Below are 26,498 nucleotides of genomic sequence, written 5' to 3'. Positions count from 1 at the left end.
AGGAGCATGTAACATCTTTTAGAGACAGCATATACAGTTGATGTCAAAAGTTCACATACACCTTGCGGAATCTGCAAAATGTTATTTTACCATAATAAGGGAGATCATAAAATGCATGCTATTTCTTATTTAGTACTGACCTGAATAAGATATTTGTGACCCTGGGACCACAAAACCAGTCATAAGGGTCTTTTTTTTTTTTTTTTTTAACAGATTTATACCTCATCTGAAAGTTTAATAAATAAGCTTTCCATTGATTTGTTAGGATAGGACGATATTTGGTAGAGATACATCTATTTAAAAATCTGGAATCTGAGGGTGTAAAAAAAACTAAATACTAAAGAAAAATAACCTTTAAAGTTGTCCAAATGAAGTTCTTAGCAATGCATATTACTAATCCAAAATAAAGTGTTGATATGTTTATGGTAGTAAATTTACAAGATATCTTCATGGAACATGATCTTAAAAGCAAAATCGATAATTTTGACCCATACAATGTATTTTTGCATATTGCTACAAATATACCCATGCTACTTGAGACTGGTTTTGTGATCCAGGGTCATATTTCACATAAAAGATGTTTACATATAGTTTACACAAGTCTGTGGTTTTTAAGCATTTTTGTGTATCCTCATTCTGTTTAAAAGTTGGCTCTCAATGCATTGTGTTTCCTTCTGGAGCATCAGTGAGTGTTTGAACCTTCTGTAATAGTTGCATACGAGTCCCTCAGTTGTCCTCAGTGTGAAAAGAGGAATCACACAATCATACAGTCATTGTTGGAAAATGTTCAAATACACAAAAATGCTGAAAAGCCACAGAATGTTTGGGACCCGACGGATTTTTCCGAAGAACAGCGGGCAGTTTAACTGTTCAGGACAAACAAGGGACTTTTGAATAACTATCACTACACAAACAAATAATAATAATATTTCAACTATTATTTTCTCTTGTAGACTATATGTAAACATTTTTTGTGACATATCTTATTCAGGTCAGTATTAAAAAAAATAACATGCATTTTGTATAATCCCTTTTATTTTGGTAAGATTCAAGGTGTATGTAACTTTTGACAACAAAATAAAAAAGAAAACACGAAATTTTAAAGGTGCAATTGTTGTCAATGTTCATGAATTTCGAAAAAATACATTATATGAGTAAATTTAGGGATGTATTTTAAAGTGTTCATCTTTGGAGAGATTTTATGTTTAGACTGAAAAATAAATCAAATAAATTTACATTTGTCTCTGCGTCAGCTGACCGATGTCGTAGATTGTTGACGTCACTGCGAACATGGCTGCCGAGAGCGAGTGAGTATTGGGCTGCTGGTAAATACTGTCAGAAACGTCTGTTTATTATGATTTCACATATAAATCAATCGTTGTTTGATGTATGAACTGAAAATATCTCATTTGTAAGACTTAATTTAGTTTAATTATAGACTACAATTGGTTGCGGTATAGGTTAGCTGCCATTGGTGACTAAATAGTACATACCGTTAAAAACAGATAAAATAAATAGTACTTATGACACAGCTGAAAAAAATCTTTTGGTCCGAGGCTAACATAAAGGGATCCATAGTTAAGTTGCCCGGATTTAACCGGTAGTCAGAGGCGTTGGATTGTCAACATCTAAGTAACGTTAAACAAATGGCCAAGTGTGTTACTGCAGTTGTATTAAACGTGGCTTTGGCCCTTTGGCCAAATGATGTGTCATACTCATGGCAATGTTACATTATACTAATTCTACACGAAATTCAACTGACATCTGTTTAATCACCACAGTGTCCTGTCTGAAATTGAAGTGCTGCAGTCCATCTACTTGGATGAGCTCAGTGTTAATCAGAGAGATGAAGGGTAACTATTTGAGCATTAATGCTCCTTTAGTGTTTCATACATTTTTTGAGGTAATAATTCAGTGTTATTAACCTGTACAAACATAAATATGTCAAATCTGTCTCAATTAGAGGGTGGATGGTCAGTCTGGTGCTCTATCCCTCCACAGCGGAGGACTGTCTCTCTCAGTTTGTCCGTCTTACACTGACAATGGATCTAGACTCTCAGGTTTGTTGGTCAAATTGCAATAGTATTTGTTAATGGTGAAGGTACATGCCACTTCTTTACTTGCAACTTTGTGTCACTTTTGGTCTTCTAAGAGTATTTTTCATTCTCTTCCAGTACCCACATACATCCCCTTGCATCTCTATTCACAATCCACGTGGACTCTCGGATGATAAACTGCTCAGGTGTTTGATTATTATTATTATGAAATAATTGTAAGACTTTAAAATTTCCTGTTCAACTTTATACTTTCTTTATTGTTTACACATGCTCCTTTTCTCTCAGTTTACAGAGCAGTTTGCAGATGGAGGCAGAGTCTTGTATTGGGACACCTGTACTGTATCAGCTCATAGAGGTTTGGAGGATTCTTTTTTTAAGAAATTAATATTTTTCTTCAGCAAGGATGTCATTTAAAGGGTTAGCTTATCAAAAACGAAAATTCTGCCATTAATTACTCACCCTCATGTCATTCCAAACCCATAAGACCTTTGTACATCTTCAGGGCACAAATTAAGTTCAAGGCCCAGGAGAAGAAATTGTTGAATGAAGTCATTATTTTTGTTTTCAAATAGTATTCTCGTGGCTTCATAACTTTACAGTTTAACCACTGATATTAAATGGACTATTTGTACTACTACTAAGTGTCAGTTGCATTGCTGTCTATCCAAAAATATCCTAATTTGTGCTCCAAAGATGAACAAAGGTCCTGCGGATTTGGATCGATATGAGGATGAGTAATTAATAACAGAAATTTCAATTTCGGGTGAACTAACCCTTCAATGTATAATGTTACAAAAGGTGTCTATTTCAAATAAAACCTGTTTTTTTAGAACATTCTATTCATCAAAGAGTCTTCAAAAAATATATAATGGTTTCCAACAGTAGTTTTTATCATTGATAATAATAAGAAATGTTTCTTAAGCAGCAAACAAGCAAATTAAATGTGATGTCTGCTTAATGTTTTTAAATGACATTTTTAAATATATTACATTTGAAAACTGTTATTTTAAATTAATAATATTTCACAATATTACTGATTTACTGTCATTTACACTATTAGTCAAGGTTTTTGGACTTTTTTAAAGCAGTCTCTTCTGTTCACCAAGCCTGCATTTATTTGATCCAAAATACAGTAAAAGCAGTAATATTGTGAATAATTGTACTGTTTAAAAATAACTGTTTTCTATTTGAATATATTTTTTAAATGTAATTTATTTCTGTGAAAGCTACATTTTCAGCATCATTACTCCAGTCTTCAGTGTCACTTAATCCTTCAGAAATCATTCTAATAAGCTGATTTGCTGTTCAAGAAACACATTTAGTATTATTATTATTATTATTATTATTAATATTTAACAATTGAGTACATTTTTTCAGCATTCTTTGATAAATGGAAAGAGCAATAGATTAGCATTTATCTGAAATCTGAAGCTTTTGTAACATTATACACTATAACATTCAAACACTTGGAGTAAGTATAATTTCTATAATTTTTTATAGAAATTAGTAGTTTTATTTAGCGAGGATGCTTTAAATTGATCAAAAGTGATGATAAAGACATAATGATATAATGTTACAAAAGATTTCTATTTCAGATAAATGCTATTCTTCTGAACTTTCTGTTTATCAAAGAAACTAGAAAAAAAAAAGATTTCTGAAGGTTTATGTGACTGGAGTAATAATGCTAAAAAATATGCTTTGAAATCACAGGAATAAATTATATTTTAAAATATATTCAAATAGACAACAGTTATTTAAATGGTAAAAATATTATTTAATAGTAAATATATTATTATTTAGGCTTGGGGGGCAGAAGAGACTTTAAAAACATTAAATATCTTACTGTCCAAAAACTTTTGACTGGCAGTGTATATCAAATGAATGCAGCCTTGGTGAGCATTAGACACTTATTTAAAAAACAAAATCTTACAAACCACAAACTATAAACGGTAGTGGATGTGCCTACTAACATGTGTTTGTCTCAAACCATTTCTCTATCCATTTCTCATCCTCACAGAGAGCCAAAGAGATCCTGACTGAGAGCAATATTCCTCATGGAAACTGTGTCATCTGTCTGTATGGCTTTAAGGTTTGGTGTTTTAATTGTAATATGCACTTAGTGTGGTTTGTGGCTTGTTTGTAAAAATTGTAAATATTCTTGTGCTTGTTCCTCTTTCTCTGTTGTGTCCCAACCATAGGAGGGGGAAGTGTTTACTAAGACCAGCTGCTATCACTATTTCCATTCTCACTGTCTTGGCCGCTACATCACCCACTCTGAGATGGAGCTGAAGGACCGTGAGAGGGAGCTGGAGGAGGATAAAACCAGAGACAGGACGGAAGAAGAGGTGGGGCTTCTTTTTTGGATACTTTCATATGTTTTCCTTACTTCAAGCAAAATGCTACTCATGAATTCCAGTCAACAATTTTGTGTATTGCATTATTAATACTGTATAATTTATTTCAGTATTACTGCAAATGCATAACTAATTGCAATGCATAAAAGGCAGTGAGGTGTGCTTGAATAAAAACAAGTGGTTTTTGATATATTAGGTGTTTAACATTTAAATAACAGGAGTTGGCTGTTGTTTGCCCCGTGTGTCGAGAGCCTCTCACCTATGATTTAGATGCCCTCCTTTCCTCTCCTGCTCCAGTTTTTGCCCAGGTAAGACACTCGGACACACTGTATCATCCTCTGTAAACACGGTGTTAGCAGTTGGGTCAAGCTAAACTGGCCTGACGTTTTTCATTGTTAGAAATGTCAAGTGGACAATGCCACCCTTGTGTTCAGTGCCAAGCAGTAGATTTTTTTTAAAACAGCGCGTCATTGTCCCGTGTGCAGTCTCTCTTGTTAGCTGACTATGCCAGGATGTCTAGTTGGAAAGCTCGGCACCCTCTTGTATGTTCACTAGTCACATGCTGTGAATATACATGAACATTGTGTTTATTATTCCTTCACACACAGCAGGAGGATGCAGTCATCGGTGGGGAATTTAAAAAGAAATGGGCAGCACTCCAGAAGATTCTGGAACGGCAGAAGGAAAAGGGTGGAGTTATTGACCCAGAAGCAGAGTCCAATAGATTTCTTATTCACATTAATGAGGTAAATCCTAGATGCAATATTTTGATTGCACCCATGTTTGGACCCATACACAACATAGTCTCAGCCTCAGACGTCACGCCCACGGAACGTTGGCTAAAGGTCTGATGCATATGGTACACTTAACTGGAAACACTTCAGGAATGTCGAAGCCATCATCTGATTAGTTGAATTTGATCAGATTTCCGGGAGACGCGAGTGTCGCGTTTGCTTTCGGTCCGCCGGGAAACAAAGCGCCGACTGATTTACCCGGCGTTTTGCTAAAAGGTGCTTATGCAGACGCCATTGTTGTTATACACTTTTGCGACGTTCGCAAACAAATTACTGACTTACTACTTGTTCTCCCTCTTCTTATTTAACTGGTTATTTCGATGACTGACTTGTTGCACGCCAGTCTGTTGTTGAGGCATTTCCATGCACCGAAACGTGACGCTGAACGAAACGAACTGTGATTGGTTGTTTGACATGTCAGCCAAACGGTCTTATGGGCGGGCCTTGGCCAGTTAAAGCTGCCATGAATTCCAGACCTTCAGCCGTCAGTCTGAAGGTCTGGCTACGCGAGACTATACACAACATAACATTTTGACGTTTTGATATTTAAGGCCTGGAAAACCCCTGGAAATAGCAATATTTTTGAAGAGGTACTTGAAAAGTGCTTGATTTATTGAAAGACAATGTATCTATGAAAGTGTTTAATTACACAATTCACGCAATTCAAAAAACATCAAACCTTTTTTCGCTTATTTTAGTTAATGTCAGAAAATAATCAAGCTAAGCAAGTAGTAGTACTGACAGTGTCGGGTAAACATGGCTGAAGACGCTTCGAAAGGCTCCAGTTGGGTTGTGTATCGTGAATCATTTGTCTCAGATCAAATTGCGCATTGCGAATAATTTGATTGAGTTCGGAACTTCAGAATGTGGATCGGGAATCATTTGATTCAGATCGGAACTTCAGAGTGTGGGTCGCAAATCATTTAATTCAGATCAGAACTTCAGAGTGTGGATCGGGAATCATTTGATTTAGATCGGAACTTCAGAGTGTGGATCGGGAATCATTTGATTCAGATCGGAACTTCAGAGCGTGGATTGTGAAACATTTAATTTAGCTTGGAACTTCAGAGTGTGGATCGGGAATCATTTGATTTAGATCGGAACTTCAGAGTGTGGATCGGGAATCATTTGATTTAGATCGGAACTTCAGAGTGTGGATCGGGAATCATTTGATTTAGATCGGAACTTCAGAGTGTGGATCGGGAATCATTTGATTCAGATCGGAACTTCAGAGTGTGGGTCGCAAATCATTTGATTTAGATCGGAACTTCAGAGTGTGGATCGGGAATCATTTGATTTAGATCGGAACTTCAGAGTGTGGATCGGGAATCATTTGATTCAGATCGGAACTTCAGAGTGTGGATCGGGAATCATTTGATTTAGATCGGAACTTCAGAGTGTGGATCGGGAATCATTTGATTCAGATCGGAACTTCAGAGTGTGGGTCGCGAATCATTTGATTTAGATCGGAACTTCAGAGTGTGGATCGGGAATCATTTGATTTAGATCGGAACTTCAGAGTGTGGATCGGGAATCATTTGATTCAGATCGGAACTTCAGAGTGTGGGTCGCAAATCATTTGATTCAGATCAGAACTTCAGAGTGTGGATCGGGAATCATTTGATTTAGATCGGAACTTCAGAGTGTGGATCGGGAATCATTTGATTCAGATCGGAACTTCAGAGCGTGGATTGTGAAACATTTAATTTAGATTTGAACTTCAGAGTCTGGATCGTGAATCATTTGATTCAAATCGGAACTTCAGAGTGTGGATCGGGAATCATTTGATTTAGATCGGAACTTCAGAGTGTGGATCGGGAATCATTTGATTCAGATCGGAACTTCAGAGCGTGGATTGTGAAACATTTAATTTAGCTTGGAACTTCAGAGTGTGGATCGGGAATCATTTGATTTAGATCGGAACTTCAGAGTGTGGATCGTGAATCATTTGATTCAAATCGGAACTTCAGAGTGTGGATCGGGAATCATTTGATTTAGATCGGAACTTCAGAGCGTGGATTGTGAAACATTTGATTTAGATTGGAACTTCAGAGCGTGGATCGGGAATCATTTGTTTCAGATTGGAACTTCAGAGTGTGGATCGGGAATCATTTGATTTAGATCGGAACTTCAGAGTGTGGATCGGGAATCATTTGATTTAGATCGGAACTTCAGAGTGTGGATCGGGAATCATTTGATTTAGATCGGAACTTCAGAGCGTGGATTGTGAAACATTTGATTTAGATTGGAACTTCAGAGCGTGGATCGGGAATCATTTGTTTCAGATTGGAACTTCAGAGTGTGGATCGGGAATCATTTGATTTAGATCGGAACTTCAGAGCGTGGATTGTGAAACATTTGATTTAGATTGGAACTTCAGAGCGTGGATCGGGAATCATTTGTTTCAGATTGGAACTTCAGAGTGTGGATCGGGAACCATTTGATTCAGATCGGAAATTCAGAGCGTGGATTGTGAAACGTTTGATTTAGATTGGAACTTCAGAGTGTGGATCGGGAATCATTTGATTCAGATTGGAACTTCAGAGCGTGGATCACAAATCATTTGATTCAGATAGGGATTTCGTGAGGGTTAGTAAATCATTTGTTTAAGATCAGAATTTCATAAATCGTTTTTGATGCGGAAAATGATTGATTCGGAGTCAGACGGGTGGGGTTAAAAATTTTTATACAATTTATTCAAATAGTTTCAGATAAATTTAATATATTTCAGAAGCGCAATATAGACCACAATCCAGACATTAGTCATAAACGAAAGATTAACACAATTAAGAGTCCATAAATCCATTGATTAGGAATAAACATTGATTTCAATGTTATATTAATAAGCCAATTCAAATCTGTTCAATAAGAGTATACTTCTTTGAGAAGATATAAAAATGCAAAAATTATAAGAAATATTAAAGTCTTAAAAGTTGAGAATTCCATAAAAGCCAAATTGCAATTAATAAAGTCAAATTTAGTCAAATACTAATATCAAATCTGAGAAAAATAAGTCTAATAGAAAATTAGACCATTTCAGGTGCACCCAGAAGAAAGTTGAGATTGGAGTAAAGGAGGTTGAGAAGTCTGAAGTCTACGATCTGTCCAGAATAAAATTGCAAGACTCTTTATACCCTAAAACCAGACACCTCAGGAAGTGTGAAGGTCAAAGTCAGTTGAAAATACATCAATACATCAACTAGTGAATAAACTCGTAATTAGTAATTATAAACTTGGTTGAGTGAACATGCAGTTTCATTTCTCCTTTTTAGTTTAATTTATATCTTGAGACATTGAGACGTGTTAATATTAATCTAATTGTCCATCTAAACTGTCTTCATTAAGTATCAAGAATAACCATTTTGCGAAACTGTGCTTCGGACATCACACATACATAGATGGAAAAATACAGATGAAACATATACTTCGAAGGATGAATGAAGCATTCAGCACTATATTGAGTAGCTCAATCAATAAGACATAACCAAACTTCTAATATTTCAAGATGATTATTAATGTGTGTTAATATTTCTATATTTTGATTAAGAACGCAATACTCATGTCTCAGCTCGTGATCAAAAGTGTTATTAATTTGCATATTTGTCCACCAACCCAAACTTTAAAAAGGCACATTTACTAAGAAGTACTTGTTCTAAGAACATCGGTCTGTCTGTCGGAGTTAATGATAGATATGATAAAATGTATGAAAATAACATGGCTACATAGTAACAGCATACAGACTCATGTCATGTCTCAAAAGGTCAGTCAGGGCAAAATTGTCAGAGCATTGAATACATATTCTCAAAAAGATCAATAATGATATAAATATAATAATTCATAAGACATATTCATAAAACACTTAATAATGCATAATCCTGCTTATGAGTATGCAAATTCTTGTTAATTTCATAAAGCCGACACATCAGTTTTTCTCATTTTGTTTTTGTCATACAGTAGAAAAGGCAATACAGTTATAAAACAAAACAAAGCAAAGTATCTATATGAACCCTGAATAATATATAATTTTTAATGTATACCTTTTGAAAATTTACTAAATTTTCTTGGTTAAACATTAATTACGCTATCAGAAAAAAATTCTATTTTTATTTTTACATTAACAATGTAATCAATATTTTATTTATTAAAGCCAAGTATGAATCTCATCAAGTTAATGTTTTATGCATTTTAAATTTTTATTCCAAAATAATAACCCAAGGCAGTAACAGTTTAAACGATATATTTTATTTGTGAACTTATTTTGAGCTATTCTTTTTAATAGTTAACTTTTAGCTATTTTGGATAAGCGGTCATCAAAGCTCGGTAAATATTGGTCACAGACATGGAGGTTTACTTTAAATTTCACCAAGCTGATTACTCACTAAAAACTTCCACAGATCATGTTTTCATGCCATTTTAAGTTGTATTTTGACATAACAAATTTGTTATATCTAAATGTGTGAGTTGTTTACTTACTTTTTTCAATTAGTCTTGCCATAATATTGTTCATTCCGACTGATTTGTAAATGTGTAGGTGGAATTTATTGCATGAACTAATCACAGCCGATCATAGATTGGATTGTTTCTTTAGAAAAAAAAAAGATTTATACACTTTTTAATGTTATATGTTTTTATATTAGTGGTGTTGTATTTTTGTACTGCAAATTTTTTCTCATCCAATATTTTGCCTCATCAAGATGATCATATTTAGCTCAATGTCACAATGTGAAAAATTAAATAAATAAATGTGGGATGTGTGTTTTTCCTCAGGCTCCAGCTAATGTTTCCGACACTCCTGAAACGGATGCCTCTGGAGCTGAATCTTGTCAGTCACTCCCTTCCTCATCCCAAGATTCCACTGCTGAAACCCAAGCCTCTCAAAGTCATCTCACTACAGACCAATCACAGCGCCCATGCACTCATGAGAGAAGGCAGCAAGGTGACTTCAAGAGAGGTCGTAGAGGAAGAGGAGGTGGAAGAGGTGGATTAGCACGTCACATGATTCCTACACCTGGGGTAGATCGACCGGGCAGGCTCGTGCATTCTTCTGATAAGATTAATCATGTCAACTCAGGCCCACCGAACACCACATCACAGGGAGAAAGTACAGCACAAGGACAGGCATGCGAACTAAATGATAATATAACACAGCTCAGGCAGCCTTTGACCAGTGAAGAAGAAAAACCAGCTTCTCAAGAGAAGGTTACTTCAGAATCTAACTGTGGACAAGATGTGAGCCAACAAAAAGTGTGTATTTCAAATGATGTGACTCAGACGATTTTGCAGGAAGGACACCCAGAAAGGGAACATGTGGGTAGAGGATGGAAACGTGGTGGGCGTGGCTCCGGACGACATCACGGACACTGGCAGGAGAGGAACTTTAAGGGACCCAGTCACTGGGATAATTCTGGAAGCGTCGGCCACCGTGGAGGAGGACATAGATCCAGAGAGGGAGGGGCTGGGCACCATCACAGAGGGGGCGGGGCTTATAGAGGTGGTGGGAGGGGGTTGCATCAGCGAGTGGAAAAAGAGTTTAGGAAGGAGGGAGTGCTCTGACAATGGGAGAGGGGAGGTGCAGACAGAGGAACAAGCGTACCTCCCAGTTTCACCAGCTGTACCATCATTATGTCAGTGTCTATAATAAAATTCTCCACAAGCAGTAAACTGACCCATGTTTTCCTTCCTCTTTTTGGGTACGTCATTGTTGCTAGTGAAAATGAAGGAGTAGACATTGCAATCAGGAAGGAGTCTAACCACTGCGGGAAGTTCAGTGAAGATTACTTTTTCTATAGCAATTGTGATAATGTTACCAATCCAGCTACCAATCAAACTAACCTAAGCCATGACAGTACTGTTAAAAAAGTTTTAGGCACTTGTGTAAGAATGCTGTAAAATGAGGATGATGTCAAAAATCAAACATTTGGTGTGACCATCCTTTACATTTAACGCAGCTTTTACCCTAGGTGCACTTCAGGTAGCTTTGCAGGTAAGTTTTTTTGAAACTAACATCTTGGAGACATTGCCAGAGTTCTTCTGGAGTTTGTCTGTCTCAGTTTGTTCTGTTTCTTCATGTCATTCCGGACAGACTGGATGATGATGAGTTGCAGATCTCTGGCTGATGTGCAAACAAAAATCTTACTGGATTATTACACTTCATGGCAAAATGTTTGTAAATGTAAACTGATATTTCCTACGGACTCACTACAGCATAAGATAGAAAAAACTGACTTTTAGCTGGATAAATACTAGGGTTCTAATATTTTTGGCCACCACTGTATATATATGTAAAAGTGCAACAAAACAGTGACTACACAAAGCAGACGAGGGCTGAAATCGTACTGCGCACGCGCGAGTTAACGCGGTGTGCGCAATGTTTTCAAATGGACAAAGATGTCTGGCGTAGCGATGTCGATGTCCAACAATCGTCACCCAAACATGAACAATTCATACGATAACTGCGGTTCAGAAGAGCGAATGGACGTTGAAATAGACGCTGGTCACGCTGGAACCGACCGAGGAAGCTTGGAGACGGGAACGCGCGCAACATGTTCATCAAATGGCAGTGGCGGGGAAGAGGATGAGGCGGAGGCCGCAGATCGAGAACGAGAAGCCACGGGCTCGAGTTCTTCGCCCTGCGGGGACGGAATGTCGCACGGCTGCGGAAGAGAACAGGAGGTGTCGGTGGAAATCGGGGAGACTTATTTGTGTCAGCGTGCGGACAAAACATGGCGTAAGCTTATAACTGAAATACTAATTAGAATATAGAATAATATAAACGGTTAATTTGCGATTTGTAGTTAAATTTTGTATTTCTTATATATTATATTATTGTTATGAAAACCATGCTGACTGAGAAGTGCATAAGCGGCCGCCCATGCAAACCTAAAATGTACATGCATATGCTATTTATTTATTCACTTGTTTTTAACTTTTCTTTCAGATTCAGCAGAGGTTATTCAGTCCAGGCTGAATGAGCAGGAAGGCAGAGAAGAGTTTTATGTCCACTATGTTGGATGTGAGTGAAACTGCGTTATCTTTCATGGCTGATTATACACTAATGCTTGACAGGATTTACTGAGCACAAGCTCTCTTTTGTCATTTGCAGTTAACAGACGTTTGGATGAGTGGGTTGGAAAGGCTCGTTTGGCATTGACAAAGACTGTGAAAGACGCCGTGAGAAAGAGTGTGGAGGAAGGTGGTGGAGGTGAACTGGTGGACCAGCCAGAGAGGAAGATCACAAGAAACCAAAAGCGTAAACATGACGAGATCAACCATGTGCAGAAGGTACCCGTCATCACATTTGTGACCCTGGACCACAAAACCAGGCATAACCATCACCTGAAACTGAATAAACAAGCTTTCCATTGATATATTGTTTGTTAGAATAGGACACTATATGGCTGAGATAGAAGTATTTGAAAATCTGGAATCTGAGGGTGCAAAAAAATCAAAATATTGAGAAAATCGCCTTTAAAGTTGTCCAAATGAAGTTCTTAGCAATGCATATTACTAATCAAAAATTAAGTTTATTTAAGATATATTTAATCAAAATATCTTCATGGAACATGATCTTTACTTAATATCCTAATGATTTTTGGCGTAAAAGAAAAATCTGTCATTTTGACCCATACAATGTATTGTTGGCTATTGCTACAAATATGTACTTGTGCTACTTAGGACTGTTTTAGTGGTCCAGGGTCCCATTTCTGCACATCTTAATCACACAGTATTCCATTTGATCTGTTTTGTCTAAAGTTGTCAATATCAGTCTGATAGCAACATGTGCAATTGTTTGACTGCTCCTTTTCTTTTTTCAGACTTACGCAGAGATGGACCCCACTACGGCAGCCCTGGAGAAAGAGCACGAGGCGGTAAGAGGGGGCAACATTGCATAACACTTACTGAAAGAAAAATGCTTTGAGGTTTATCAATGCTTAATGTGTAATCAATAACAAGATATGTTATTGTTGCTTTTATTTTCAGATCACAAAAGTAAAATATGTGGACAAGATCCAGATAGGAAACTTTGAGATTGATGCATGGTACTTCTCGCCATTCCCTGAGGACTATGGAAAACAGCCCAAGCTTTGGATCTGTGAATACTGCCTGAAGTATATGAAGTATGAGAAGACTTTCAGATACCACCTGGTCAGTGCACATGATGGTTTTGTTGTTTGTTCACACAGTCACTTCTGTTATTAAACCATAGGGGGTGCTATACATCTTTGCTAATGAATTTAAAGCAAGGGTCACCAAACTTGATCCTGGAGGGCCGGTGTCCTGCAGAGTTTAGCTCCAACTTGCCTCAACACAGCTGCTTGGAAGTTTCAAGTATACCTATTAAGACCTTGATTAGCTGGTTCAGGTGTGTTTGATTAGGGTTGGAGCTAAACTCTGTAGGGACACCGGCCCTCCAGGACCGAGTGTGGTGACCCCTGATTTAAAGGGTTGGAGTGCTGGAGTACTGGACATTTTGGTAGGCCAACCCAGAATTTAGCATCACCCTGGTACCCTGAACAAAAATTCAGTAGGATTTTTCCAATGGCTTTTGGAATTTTTATGAAAGTAAGATCTGTGATCAACAAAACATTATGATTCTGACATGTTCATCAAGATAATCTTCACAAATGAACACAAATTACAATACAGTCAGATAAAGCTATATACCATCTACACCACAGTTGGATGACTTCTGTCACCACCACTAAGTTTGTGACAACTCTTTCAATCTTCATTTACAATGTACAAGTTGAAATGTTTTAGTTAAGATGGTATGTTCATGTTTTTCTTTCTTCAGTTGAAAATAAATAGTTTTTTAAAGAAAGCATTCCTGGATTTTTCTCCATTTAGTGGACTTTAATGGGGATCAGTGGGTCCAAACTGCAGTTTCAATTGCAGCTTCAAAGGTCTCTGCATAATCCCAGCCAAGGAATAAGGGTTTTATGTAGTGAAACGATTGGTAATTTTCTTAAAATAAATAAATAAAATAATGTACTTTTTAACCACAATTGCTCGTTTTGCACTAGCTCGACCTTGTGCATTTTGTAATCGTGTGACGTAGGCGGAAGTACCAACCCAGTGTTTACAAAACAAACGTACAAATGAGGTAAAACAACGATGTCAGATGAAGTTGGAAGAGAAAATGAGATGGAGAACTAACCTTGTGTGACTTTTTTTTTTCAATGTGATTACATAATGCATGAAGTCGTGGATGCAGAACTAGTGCAAGACAAGCGTTTGTGGTTTAAAAAGTATATCAATTTGTGTTTTTCTTACAAACTGACTGATCATTTTGCTTAATAAGACCCTTAATTCTTGACTGGGATCATGTCGAGCCCTTTTTAAGCTGCATTGAAACTGCAATTTGGACCTTCAACCTGTTGATTCCCATTGAAGTCCACTATATGGAAAAAAATCCTGGAAAGTTTTCATAAAAAACCTTTTCGCTGAAGAAGGAAAGACATGAACAAAACCCACTGACTTCAGGATGATAGAACCAGAATTGCAAAAATCCTGTTTGAGTTTTAGGGCTCATTCCTGTAGCACTTAATTTGACAAGCATTTGTTTATAGATCAGTGTTGTTCTTTGTCAGTCAGCTGATTTTAAATAGTGTTTTGTGTTAGTTTTATAGCATTTCTGACCCAGAGTAAGGATAATGTTCTTGAATTTATACTGTGTTTTGTTTTCCCATTTCTTTGTTCCTCAATGGTTCCTGTTTCAGTCGCAGTGTCAGTGGCGTCAGCCTCCAGGCAAAGAGATTTATCGCAGAAACAATATCTCAGTATACGAGGTTGATGGGAAGGACCATAAGGTGAGCCAGATCATACCTGCCATTAAAATGAAACGGACTGATTTGAGGACAGATTTCAAACTGCTATGCGGGTGTAATTTTTCCCTACAGTTTGTCGTTCTCACTGTCCTTCTCACTGTAGATCTACTGCCAGAATCTGTGTCTCCTGGCAAAGCTCTTTCTGGATCACAAAACGCTTTACTTTGACGTAGAGCCATTCATCTTCTACATCCTCACTGAAGTCAACAAACAGGGAGCACACATTGTGGGTTACTTCTCCAAGGTAAAGTGTATTTTCTGTTGTTGTTTTTTGCAGTGAATCTGATCATTTGTATCTTTATTAACAATGTATTCTTCATGAGCAGGAGAAGGAGTCTCCAGATGGAAACAATGTCGCTTGTATTCTCACGCTTCCTCCATACCAGCGAAGAGGATATGGAAAATTTCTAATCGCATTCAGTAAGTTTCACCTCTCAGCAGTTGTTCACTTCTGATACTTTTAAAGCACTTTTATACACTTATAATTGTTCTTTGTCTCATATTCTTCTCAGGTTATGAGTTATCCAAACTGGAGAGTACGGTGGGGTCTCCAGAGAAGCCTCTGTCAGATTTGGGGAAGTTGAGTTACAGAAGTTACTGGTCTTGGGTACTACTAGAGATTCTGCGAGACTTCAGAGGGACGCTGTCTATCAAAGACCTCAGGTAAACATAGGGTCGCATGAAGATTTGTAAGTTAACAGCCAAGGCTTTGATGAAGAGATCTAACTAATGCATAATGTCTACACCCACAGTCAGATGACAAGCATTACTCAGAGTGACATCATCAGCACACTACAGTCTCTGAACATGGTCAAGTACTGGAAAGGCCAACATGTCATCTGTGTCACACCAAAACTTGTAGAGGAACATCTCAAAAGTGCCCAGTACAAGAAACCACCAATAACAGGTAACAGATCTGTAAAATGCATTTTCTATTGTCAGCCTTATGTGCAGTCAAACCAAAATTGATTCAGACACCTTCAACATTTCTCACATTATCATGAGTTTATTCACTATAGTTTAGAAAATGGTAATAAAATATGACAAGAGCTCAAGAGTTAAACTGTGTCAGAACAATTTTAGCTTGATAGTGTCAGATAACTTTGATAGAAAGGTATGTAATGGATTATAATCGACAAAAAATTATTCAGAGAACTGTTAGTATGACAATATTTGCACAACTATCAATGCTTAATTTTTTATCAATGAAGTGTCTTAATAATAAAATAATACACAAGAATTTTTTTGGTATAATATGTCGCAGTTTACTTTGTTTCGCGATCCTCACTTACATGAAGTATAGTGTCCTGCACTCACTAGTAAAAAATATCAAAAATATATGTGGTGTCTGAATAATTTTTGGTTTGACTGTATTTTATCTCACTTTTAAGAGTTTAAACATTTACATTTTGTGTTTCTACAGTGGACACACATTGTTTGAAATGGGCGCCTCCCAAACACAAGCAGGCCAAGTTCTCTAAAAAATGAGGCCAGTCATAAACGTGGAAAAAAAAAAAAAATGAAGAGAGTGAAAGTGTCCCTTCAACCCAGATGTTTTTCACTGCTGACCTAAATGTCATGTAGAAATACTTTCTTCAAGAAGGAAAGGTCTAAGATTGTACATTCGCATTGTAATGAGTCTGTTATTTTTTTTAAATAAATGAATAGTAATATTCATGTCATTGTTTGTGAGTCATCTTTATTTAAAGTCAAGACTTTAGTGCATCAGTATGGTACTTCAGATATGTGTTCTGTGAGGCAGTTTTAATATTTATACCAGACTGTTCACGTAGCTTTTGGAAGAAATAAGTTGTATAGTCAAGCTACATTATGCTGAATTATTCATGAGGCAGTATGGAATTACCTGTTGCACATGCGGCACCTGTCTGGCTTTTAGGTGAAAGTTGATCTCTATATACACTGTGCAGATAATAAGGTATATATATGTATGATAAAGAAGGTCAAATGACAGGCCCTTCAGTTTGAGGAACAATAACTTTGTAACAATAATACTTAAGGAAGGGATTTTTATACCACTGATACTGAACTATCAGTCAAAAGATTTTAAACGGTAAGATTTTTTTTTTTAAAGAAGTATCTTGCTCACCAAGCGAGCTTTTGTTTGATCTGAAGTAGAGCAAAAACAGTAAAATTCTAAAATATTTTTTCTATTTGAATATATTTTAAAATGTAATTTATTTCTGTGATTAAATCTAAATATTCAGCATCATTACTGCAGCCTTCAGTGTCACATGATCCTTCAGAAATCATTCTAAGATGCTTATTTGCTGTTCAAGAAACATTTATTATTATTATCAATATTTAAAACAGTTGAGTCATTTTTTTTCAGGATTCTTTGATGAATAGAATGATCCAAAGATATGCATTTATCTGAAATAAAAATATTTTGTAACATTATACACTTTACCATTCAAAAGCTTGGAGTCAGTATAAATGATAGAAATAATTACTTTTATTTAGCAAGACTGCTTTAAATTGATCAAAAGTGATGATAAAGACATTTTTAATGTTACAAAAGATTTCTATTTAAGCTAAATGCTGTTCTTCTGAACTTTTTATTCATCAAAGAAACCTGGAAGAATTCTATGCAGCTGTTTTCAATAGAAATGGTATAATATAATGTTTTTTGAGCAACAAATCAGAATATTAGAATGATTTCTGAAGGATCCTGTGACTGGAGTAATGATGCCAAAAAATCTGCTTTGAAAGGAATAAATTACTTTTTAAAATATATTCAAATAGAAAACATTTTAAATAGAAAAATATTTTGAGAAATTTGACTGTTTGTGCTGTACTTTGGATCAAATAAATGCAGGCTTGGTGAGCAAAGGAGACGTTTTAAAAGACATTGAAAATTTTGCTGGTCAAAAACTTTATGATAAAGTCATTTTATGATAAATTATTTAATGAAGCCCTATTTTTAATTCAGTACTATAATGATTATTATTTTAAAAATCCTTTATTTCCCACTCCTTCAGGTTAACTATGGTGTTCTTTTTTGTATGGTTAGGCCTATACTGTAGTAAAACCATGGGTAATTTACATGATTTAAGTACCTAAATTTAGAAAATACTGTTACAAGATGTTAAAATATTAAAATAAATATGAAAATATAAAATGTTAAATATTTTTAGTATGAAATATTTTCAGACTTTTGTGCATATATGATGAAATGTGAAAGCGTGGTAAATGATGACAAAATTATTTATATGTGGCTACTCTACGTTCAGATCAGTTGAAGAGTTATTACCAAAATGAATCTCAGTGTTACCGGGCGGCACCGTCCGACAGGAATTCTGTTCTCTTCCACTGTGTGAATCTTCTTTATGTCGAGAACAACGGGTTCATTATTTGGGAGGAGATTGAGACGGCGCGTTGTGATTGGACGCTGGCAGCAGGTAGAAACGCACAGGTACGCATTCTCTGGCAAATGAAGATTCCTGCGTTTTCGCTCGCTGAGCTTTTCTCCCTTCTCGAACACATCAGCATCTTTGTCTCCAGCTCTCAACGCTCATGTAAATTAATGCCGGATAGATATGAATATGATCCATTTTCAGAACGAGGAATCACAAATCTGTAACTTGGCGCGTTCACAGTCCTCGGATGTTCGAGGTTAAATCGTTTCATGTGTTTTCTTGAGTTTATTGACATTTTTATTGTTAGAGTAGCCTATATGTGACTCTGAATTAGTCCTCTTGGATACTGGACCTCTGACATTAGGCTACAAGTAAGTTTTTGGACCATGTTAATTGTATTTTTGTTCAATTAGAGCGCAATAAGGGGCACAAGGGCAAATTATAGTTCATTCTTTAAAACATTAACTTGATTATTTTACAGACAGTCGACTTATCCAAATAAACAGAATGACTGATTCATGGCTACAGCTGCTCTTTGTCTTGATGTTAACAGGTAAGTCTTAGGCTATTAGGGTGTAGTAGATGTCTATTGCTATTTGTATATTGGGTAACACTTTACAATAAGGTTAATTAGTTAACATTATTTAAACACTTTAGTTAAATAAACTGAGAATGAACAATACTTTTACAGCATTTATCAATCTTAGTTGATGTAAATTTCAGGACTTCTGAATGCATTATTACAATTACAAGTTGTGTTTGTAAACATTAGCTAATGCACTGTAAACTAACATGAACAAACAATAATGGCTGTATTTTTATAAACTAACATTAACACAGATTAATAAATACTGTAATAAATGTGTTATTCATTGTTTGTTCAAATACATTGACTGATGTTAACAAATGATACCTTTTTGTAAAGTGTTACTGTAGTTTGTAACTCTTACTATTAACTATTTGATTCACTGCATTCATGAAATTAATTATTTTTCTTTCTGTGTCTTAAAATTTTCAGCTCTGTCAACATGTGTGGCACAAGGTAATTATTTTTCAGTTTATATATTAGTGACAAATTAGGATATGAGATGAAAGAGATTTTTTTTAAATTATTATTATTTTATGTGTCCTGTTCTTATGAATTGTTGTATTTTAATACGAAAATAAATATTTAGAAGTAAAGAAAATTGTTTAAATCAAGTACTATGTTGACATCAACTAATTATTTCAATAACAAAGGTCTTTAAACATTTTTCAATGTAGAAATATATTTTAATGTGAACAAGACATGACATATAAAACATATAAAAAAATTATAATAAATATAGTAACATATAAAAACTATATTGGTCTTCTATTATTTGTTTTACTGTTTTTTTTGTCACCTGACCACAAAATTGTCCTTCCTGCATGTTTGTTAAAGTGACTTTTTTTTTCTAATTTTATATGAATGATATTGAAAAAATAAAATTGGTTAACTGCTTATTTTATATTTTATTTTTTAAAATATTAACAAAATATTTTCATGTTAATGCAATTGGCAGATGTTTTTTTGTTTTCATCCAAAATGACTTACATTGCATTCAAGGTTTCAAGGATTCACATTTGATCATTTTGATTGTAGCCTCATATTATATATCCAAAATGACAGAAAGCGAAAGTGAAAAAAAAACTGTATTCAGATCATATTGTTTGAATTGAATTTTTATGCATTTTTAATAGCTCAACAGATCAGGTTTTTTTTTAAATGAGCATCATGTCATTGACCTTTATCAACTTTCTCCTCCTTCTCTTTAAGTCTGTAACCTAACCCCCAACTGTTTTCACTCACGCCTATGCTCCTGTTTGTGTAGCTCCTTATTAATATACTGAGAAGATGTAATGATACTCTAGGGGTGTTGTAGGGCAGGTGTGATACGGTAAGAAAATCTCTACTGTGTATGTGCACTAAATGTCCTCTGACCTGTTCACGGAAGTGTGCGGCAAGCCTCCACTAGGAAAACGCATCGTGGGAGGAGTTGAAGCATCAGCAGGCTCATGGCCATGGCAAGTGGACATTCAGATGGTACCCAACGGCCATGTTTGCGGCGGATCCATAATTGCAAAAAACTGGGTCCTCTCTGCAGCACACTGCTTTCCTAAGTAAGTATCATCATATTATCATTAACAGTGTTGATTATAGAGAAGTTAATGTTCTTTATCTTTTATCCTCAGGCCTTCAGAAGTTTCTTCGTATCGTCTGTACATGGGACGCCATCTGCTCAATGGCTATAACCAATTTGAGATGGTCAGTCAGGTGCAGCAAGTGGTTGTTCCAGAAGGATACTCAAACCCTCAGGAGGGCAGAGATATAGCCTTAGTGCAGCTGCGCTCTCCGGTCACCTGGTCAGACAGGATCCAGCCTGTGTGTCTGCCATATGCTGGATTTGTGTTCAACAGTGGAACCTTATGCTATGTCACGGGCTGGGGACACACACAGGAGGGCGGTAAGTGCATCATACAGGAAATGAGGGGCAACTACAGGCAAATAACAGAGGTTTTACTGTTTAAATGTATGGTTAATTGCTCTGGATTTCCATTTTGTTACAGTGGACAAGGGAAAGGAGGCCTAATTCTGAGAAAATGCAATACAATTGAGGTATTGCCAAGATATTTAAAAGGGGACCAGAGTTAATTTTGACAGCAAATTTTGATTTAGTCTTATTCATAGACCTTTGACTAAAATACCATTTGCTATATCATAAGATTTAGTCGAATAAATCTACAGTAGCTTTAGTCGGCTATCGAATCGAATGGGTTTATTTACAGTTTAATGCATTTATTAAGCATTTTTCTAGAATTACCAAACTCATTGTATAGGTTTGATATTAAGGTTTTATCATGATATACACTAATTTATCTGCTGTGACAAACAACATGCCTTTATATTAGAGGGGCTATATGCAACTTTTTCCCCAAAATAAACGTAACAATAGCCTTTTTATTTGACCATTTATGACTCAAACATCTCCTGATGAGCATACTGACACCTTGTCAGCTCACAGTGGGTGCACCTATAAGCCTGTATCCTATTTTTCCTATTTTCTGTCGGGTCGGATTTTTTGCGCGCTGTCTGCGGATGTGACGTCAAGCGCGTTCATGTTAAACGTTTCAGATCACTCTGCCACCACCGCTAGTCAGCAACTAGCCTACACTCGCAAGCAGTTCAATGGATTGTGCGAATACACAGAAGAGACCCAGGACAACTCTGACACCAACAGTAACTCCACAGAAGACTAAAAAAGTTAAACCCCTGACAAGTGCCTGAAAAAGATCGAAGATTGAGAGTGAATGGTGCCGAGCAAGGACTAGTGTGAACATCGGCTTCGCATTTGTGCCTTGGAGGGAGCTCAGATCTGTGTCATTTTGTGACACGTTATCTTCATTTTATGATTTATAAAACACTCACACTATTCTAAACAAACACTGAAATAAATAAACACTATTACTATATAACTCCGAAGCACTACTGTGCACAAACAAACTTTCTCAAACAATAAATGTATTGAACTGTTCTTACCTCTGTAAACATAATGAGCGCGCGCTGCGAGAGCGAGCAGAAAGGAAGAGCAGTTCCGTTTTTTGGCCACAGGTGTCAGTCGCGAGTTTACATTTCAGAAAATTGCATATAGCCCCTTTAAAATCAAACGAAACCACTTCTCATGAAGAAACAAGAACATGGTCTTCTTTTCAATGAAATACCAATGGTTATATAGACTAATCATGCATTCTTTATAAAAACTTGTTTACCACAGTCTTCATTCTTTCAAGCAGACATATTTATTTTTTATAAACAAATTTAGTAACTAAATTAGGCTGCTGTCCCTTTAAAACTGAATGCATGGATGCCATGTACTGATACAAATCTGATATTCTCCCAACTGTTTATGTTCACCTAAGACGTAACTGAGTGTGTTTATGTGAATACTCATCAAGACAGACAATTCAACATTATATTTATGTGTATTTCTCCAATCATAAGACGCCAAAGAGTACTTGTGTGCTGTGTGAGAGGCGCTGATTCAGTGTCTGCACTCAGAAAACTGGACTGAGTTGAGTTTTCTTTTGCGTCGTCAAATTTATCCATATGTCTGCTCTTCTCTTACTCCCAGATATTGACATTTTTTTAATGTTTTATGAGACGTGCAGCAAATGTATGCTAGCTTATGTCTCACCGGATAGATCAATAGGCTATTATACAATTCAAATGTATGCATCTAACCTCCTAACCAAGTAAAAGATTCGATTTGAATTAATCTCTTCCCAAATCGTCCCTCCCTAACATTTTTGTCTCATTTTTGTACATTGACAAAAATTGTCAATAAAATTTCGTCATAGTTTTTGTCAAGTTTTGTTTCGTTATCATCTCGTCAGTGAAAAAATTTTGTTGATGAAAACTTATGACGAAAATTATTCGTCAACAAAATTAACACGGAAGAGGACATTGGAGGTCCATTTTGTTGGTATGATTTTTTAGGGTCTTTATGAAATGTCTGTAACATACTTTGGCTAAAATTGTAAAACTGGTTGTGTAAAACAACCTTTTTACCTTGTCAAAAACAGCTCTGTTCATTGCGATTCATTTCGGAGCATGTCTCTTTAAATCATAATGAGCTACTGCTCACTCCGCCTCTCTCGTGTTTTTAGCATACAACTGGTTGAGGGCGGGAATATGCTAATATGGGACAGTCTGTCAGTGATTGTGGGCGGGGCCTGATCAGTATGATGTCATAATGCTCGGAAAATCAAAACGGCTTGATAATTGAGACCGTTTAGGTTTTTTGGGGGGTTAAAAAAGAAGTGAATTTATTTTTTTGTTGTTAACCAGTATTTTATTCAGTATTTCTAACCACTAATTTCTGACCCAGAACATTATATATATGATTCAGAAGATCCTTGTCCTCCAGCATAAGAAACAATTTCCTGCTGCCTTGCATTTATGCAAATTGTCAATTGCTACTGCATGGAAAAGATAAAAATGATTTGACATGGAAATGATAGATAAGAGATAAGACTGCTTTCTGTCAGTAGCAAATACATGTTTGACATTGCGGTCATGCCAAAAGAGAAAAAACAATGTCTGGACAAAGCGTTATAGCTTATCACAGATAAATTCCCATTTTATCTTAAGTTAATAAAAAGTGTGACAAAATCAGTACTATTACTATCAGTACTATTATTTGCATTTTCTAATTCGCTTTTGCTGTTTTTCCTTTAAATAGTTTCCCTCACTGGAGACGGTGCACTGCGGGAAGTGCAGGTGCCTGTTATCGATCAGTCCTCATGCCAGTCAATGTATCATATTTTGTCATCTGATTTAGTAACAGTCGACATCCTGTCGGACATGATCTGTGCTGGATATATGGAGGGAGGCAAGGATTCCTGTCAGGTATGTATTATCACACTGCCATTGTACTGACCATCCTACCATGTAGATCATATAATTATTTCTAACAGGGGGACTCTGGAGGGCCTCTGGTTTGTCCTGGTGGCAATGGGACTTGGATTCAAGCAGGAATTGTAAGTTTTGGACTTGGGTGTGCTCAGAAGAACCGACCAGGTATCTATTCCAGAGTCTCGAGCTTTGCAAGCCTCATCCGCACCACAGTTCCAGAAGCTCACTTTTTCGGTCATGCTCAGAGGAGTGAAAGTCAAATGCCTCTGGTTCTAGGCCTCTCTTTTGCATTAGTACTTTTGTGGAGATAGTAGATTAGTTAAGTATATGAAATGTACATTTGAATCACCACAAGTTTTGTTTGTGTGGCATTGATTTGCCATGTTTTAAATGCTTGTACCCAGTGCAAAGGTATTGGAAATTATTTTTAAAAAATAATGTAATATGTGACAAGTTTATGATCTAGTTGTTATACTGTTGTTATTGTGTATTAGATTTCTTTTATGCAATTTCAGTTATGTCACCAAGACCTCAGAAACACTGTAAAATGCCAATATCCTAATTAATAGGATAAATACAATATCATTTTGTATTTCGTGTATTGATTACTTGTAATGAAAAATCTAATTGCATAAGGCATATTATTGCACATTACAGCTTGGTGTGCTCTACTGCTTTCACTCAAGCATTCAATACCAGTGTTGTAACTTCTGAAATGTTTTTAGAATTTATATTAAATTAGAATGCCACATGTTTTCCCTTTTGCTCATGTTTTTATTTTTTCATTTGTTTTTATTATTGTTGTTTTTTTACAATGCACAGTTCTAGCCATTGCAAAGTGATTTGAGCTTTATTTTATATGCATTTGGTTTTTGGGACTCGCACATAACTAAAGATGCTTTGATTTAATTCTTAAAAAAATACATATTTAAGCCAGGATTTTAAGTGGTTTTAAAGGGATTGTTCACCCAAAAATGAAAATTTTGGGTGTTAATGGAAATTAACTCAAACTGTTGCAGTCTGTTAGTCATATAATGGCAGTGGATGGGCACCAAACCTTTGAAAGTAAAAAAAAACAAAACATGCACAGACAAATCCAAATTACACCCTATGGCTCGTGACGATACATTGATGTCCTAAGACACGAAAGGTTCGGTTTTTGTGAGAAACTGGACAGTATTTATATAATTTTTTACCTTTGATACACAGCAATGTCCAGCTATCCTGAGCGCGTGCTCAGCATTTGGCACGTTACATGTGTTTGTGCTCTGGCGTAGTATACGCAAACGCCGGAAGTGATCTGTCGTGTGTATATAACACTCATTGTTTAGACAGTGCACAGAGATTGTGGGTATGGCGGCTATTCAAAATGGTAATTAATTACTTGTGCTTGTCCTGATTGTTCAAACTGATTTAAAGCTAAAAGATTACGTTTGCTTGCACGAACTCATCCAGGTCTGTTGACTTTTCACTGATTTCCCCTTCCTGCGTTTGCGTATACTACGCCAGAGCGTGTACACATTTAACGAGGCTGATGAAAAGCTCGTGCTCAGGACAGATGGACGTGGCTGTGTATCAAAGGTAAAAAATGATATAAATACTGTTCATTTTCTCGCAAAAACCAATCGCTTCGTGTCTTAGGACATCAATGTATCGTCACGAGCTGCAGGGTGTAATTTGGATTTGTCTGTGCGTGTTTTTTTTTTTTTTTTTTTACTTTCAAAAGTTTGGTGCCCATTCACTGCCATTATATGACTAACAGACTGCACTGGTTTTAGTTAAAGGAGAACTCCGGTGTGATATTGACCTAAAGTGTATTGAATCATGATACCGAGTGTGAACGTACCTTGCATATTTTATCTCGGTTTGTGTCCAGCTGTCCGAAATCTGGGGTCAGTTAGCCGATGCTCACAACAGCTTGTCAATGAAAGTCAATCGGGCATCGAAGGAGCCATGTAAATAAATCACTGTTTTACGCCATTTACGAGGCACAAAGTAGCTCCACACTTCATCGGTAGACTTCCTAGGGCCCTGACATTTAAAACGAGACATTGAGAACTCAGAAAAAGCACCGGTAGTTTATTTACAAGAAGATTTATACAGACATCTTCCACCAGGAACAGAGCGGTGGCCGCCATCTTAAATGTAGTCACGATAAGTCGAGTGTCGAGCACGAAGGAAACTACAACCTGATACGTTGATAACCTGATAAATTCATTGGTGCTCCACACTCGATTTATCATGACTACATTTAAGATGGCGGCGACTGCTCTGTTCCTGGTGGAAGATGTCTGTATAAATCTTCTTGTAAATAAACTACCGGTGCTTTTTCTGAGTTCTCAATGTCTCGTTTTAAATGTCAGGGCCCTAGGAAGTCTACCGATGAAGTGTGGAGCTACTTTGTGCCTCGTAAATGGTGTAAAACAGTGATTTATTTACATGGCTCCTTCGATGCCCTATTCACTCTCATTGACAACCTGTTGTGAGCATCGGCTAACTGACCCCAGATTTCGGACAGCTGGACACAAACCGAGATGAAATATGCAAGGTACGTTCACACTCGGTATCATGATTCAATATACACTTTAGGTCAATATCACACCGGAGTTCTCCTTTAGTTAAAAATCTTTGTTTGTGTTCTACTGAAGAAACAAA

At 36.3% G+C, this 26,498-nt stretch overlaps 3 protein-coding genes across 3 annotated transcripts; all 3 read left to right on the top strand.

The window, feature by feature from the left end:
• The first annotated feature begins 1,278 nt into the window (after window positions 1–1,278).
• rnf25 (ring finger protein 25) lies at window positions 1,279–10,880 on the top strand. The gene is made up of 10 exons (XM_073840143.1): window positions 1,279–1,307; window positions 1,782–1,853; window positions 1,964–2,060; window positions 2,175–2,242; window positions 2,343–2,412; window positions 4,075–4,146; window positions 4,256–4,402; window positions 4,630–4,719; window positions 5,020–5,157; window positions 9,973–10,880. The coding sequence occupies exons 1-10, from the start codon at window positions 1,291–1,293 to the stop codon at window positions 10,756–10,758; spliced, it is 1,557 nt and encodes a 518-aa protein (XP_073696244.1). The 5' UTR covers window positions 1,279–1,290; the 3' UTR covers window positions 10,759–10,880.
• A 562-nt stretch (window positions 10,881–11,442) lies between these two features.
• Window positions 11,443–16,709, top strand: kat8 (K(lysine) acetyltransferase 8). The gene is made up of 11 exons (XM_073840153.1): window positions 11,443–11,932; window positions 12,143–12,217; window positions 12,308–12,486; window positions 13,020–13,073; window positions 13,186–13,350; window positions 14,925–15,014; window positions 15,136–15,276; window positions 15,359–15,452; window positions 15,545–15,695; window positions 15,785–15,939; window positions 16,456–16,709. Exons 1-11 carry the CDS (start codon window positions 11,593–11,595, stop codon window positions 16,518–16,520), a joined length of 1,509 nt encoding a protein of 502 aa, XP_073696254.1. The 5' UTR covers window positions 11,443–11,592; the 3' UTR covers window positions 16,521–16,709.
• Window positions 16,710–18,916: 2,207 nt separating this feature from the next.
• Window positions 18,917–24,475, top strand: LOC141332160 (serine protease 33). Its single transcript, XM_073837302.1, has 6 exons — window positions 18,917–18,962; window positions 19,428–19,451; window positions 20,386–20,551; window positions 20,624–20,895; window positions 23,671–23,837; window positions 23,906–24,475. Exons 1-6 carry the CDS (start codon window positions 18,917–18,919, stop codon window positions 24,152–24,154), a joined length of 924 nt encoding a protein of 307 aa, XP_073693403.1. The 3' UTR covers window positions 24,155–24,475.
• The last annotated feature ends 2,023 nt before the right edge of the window (window positions 24,476–26,498 follow it).

The sequence above is a fragment of the Garra rufa genome, chromosome 1, assembly GCF_049309525.1.
Source record: "Garra rufa chromosome 1, GarRuf1.0, whole genome shotgun sequence".
NCBI classification, from domain to species: domain Eukaryota; kingdom Metazoa; phylum Chordata; class Actinopteri; order Cypriniformes; family Cyprinidae; genus Garra; species Garra rufa.
This window is presented reverse-complemented; position numbering and strand designations above follow the sequence as displayed.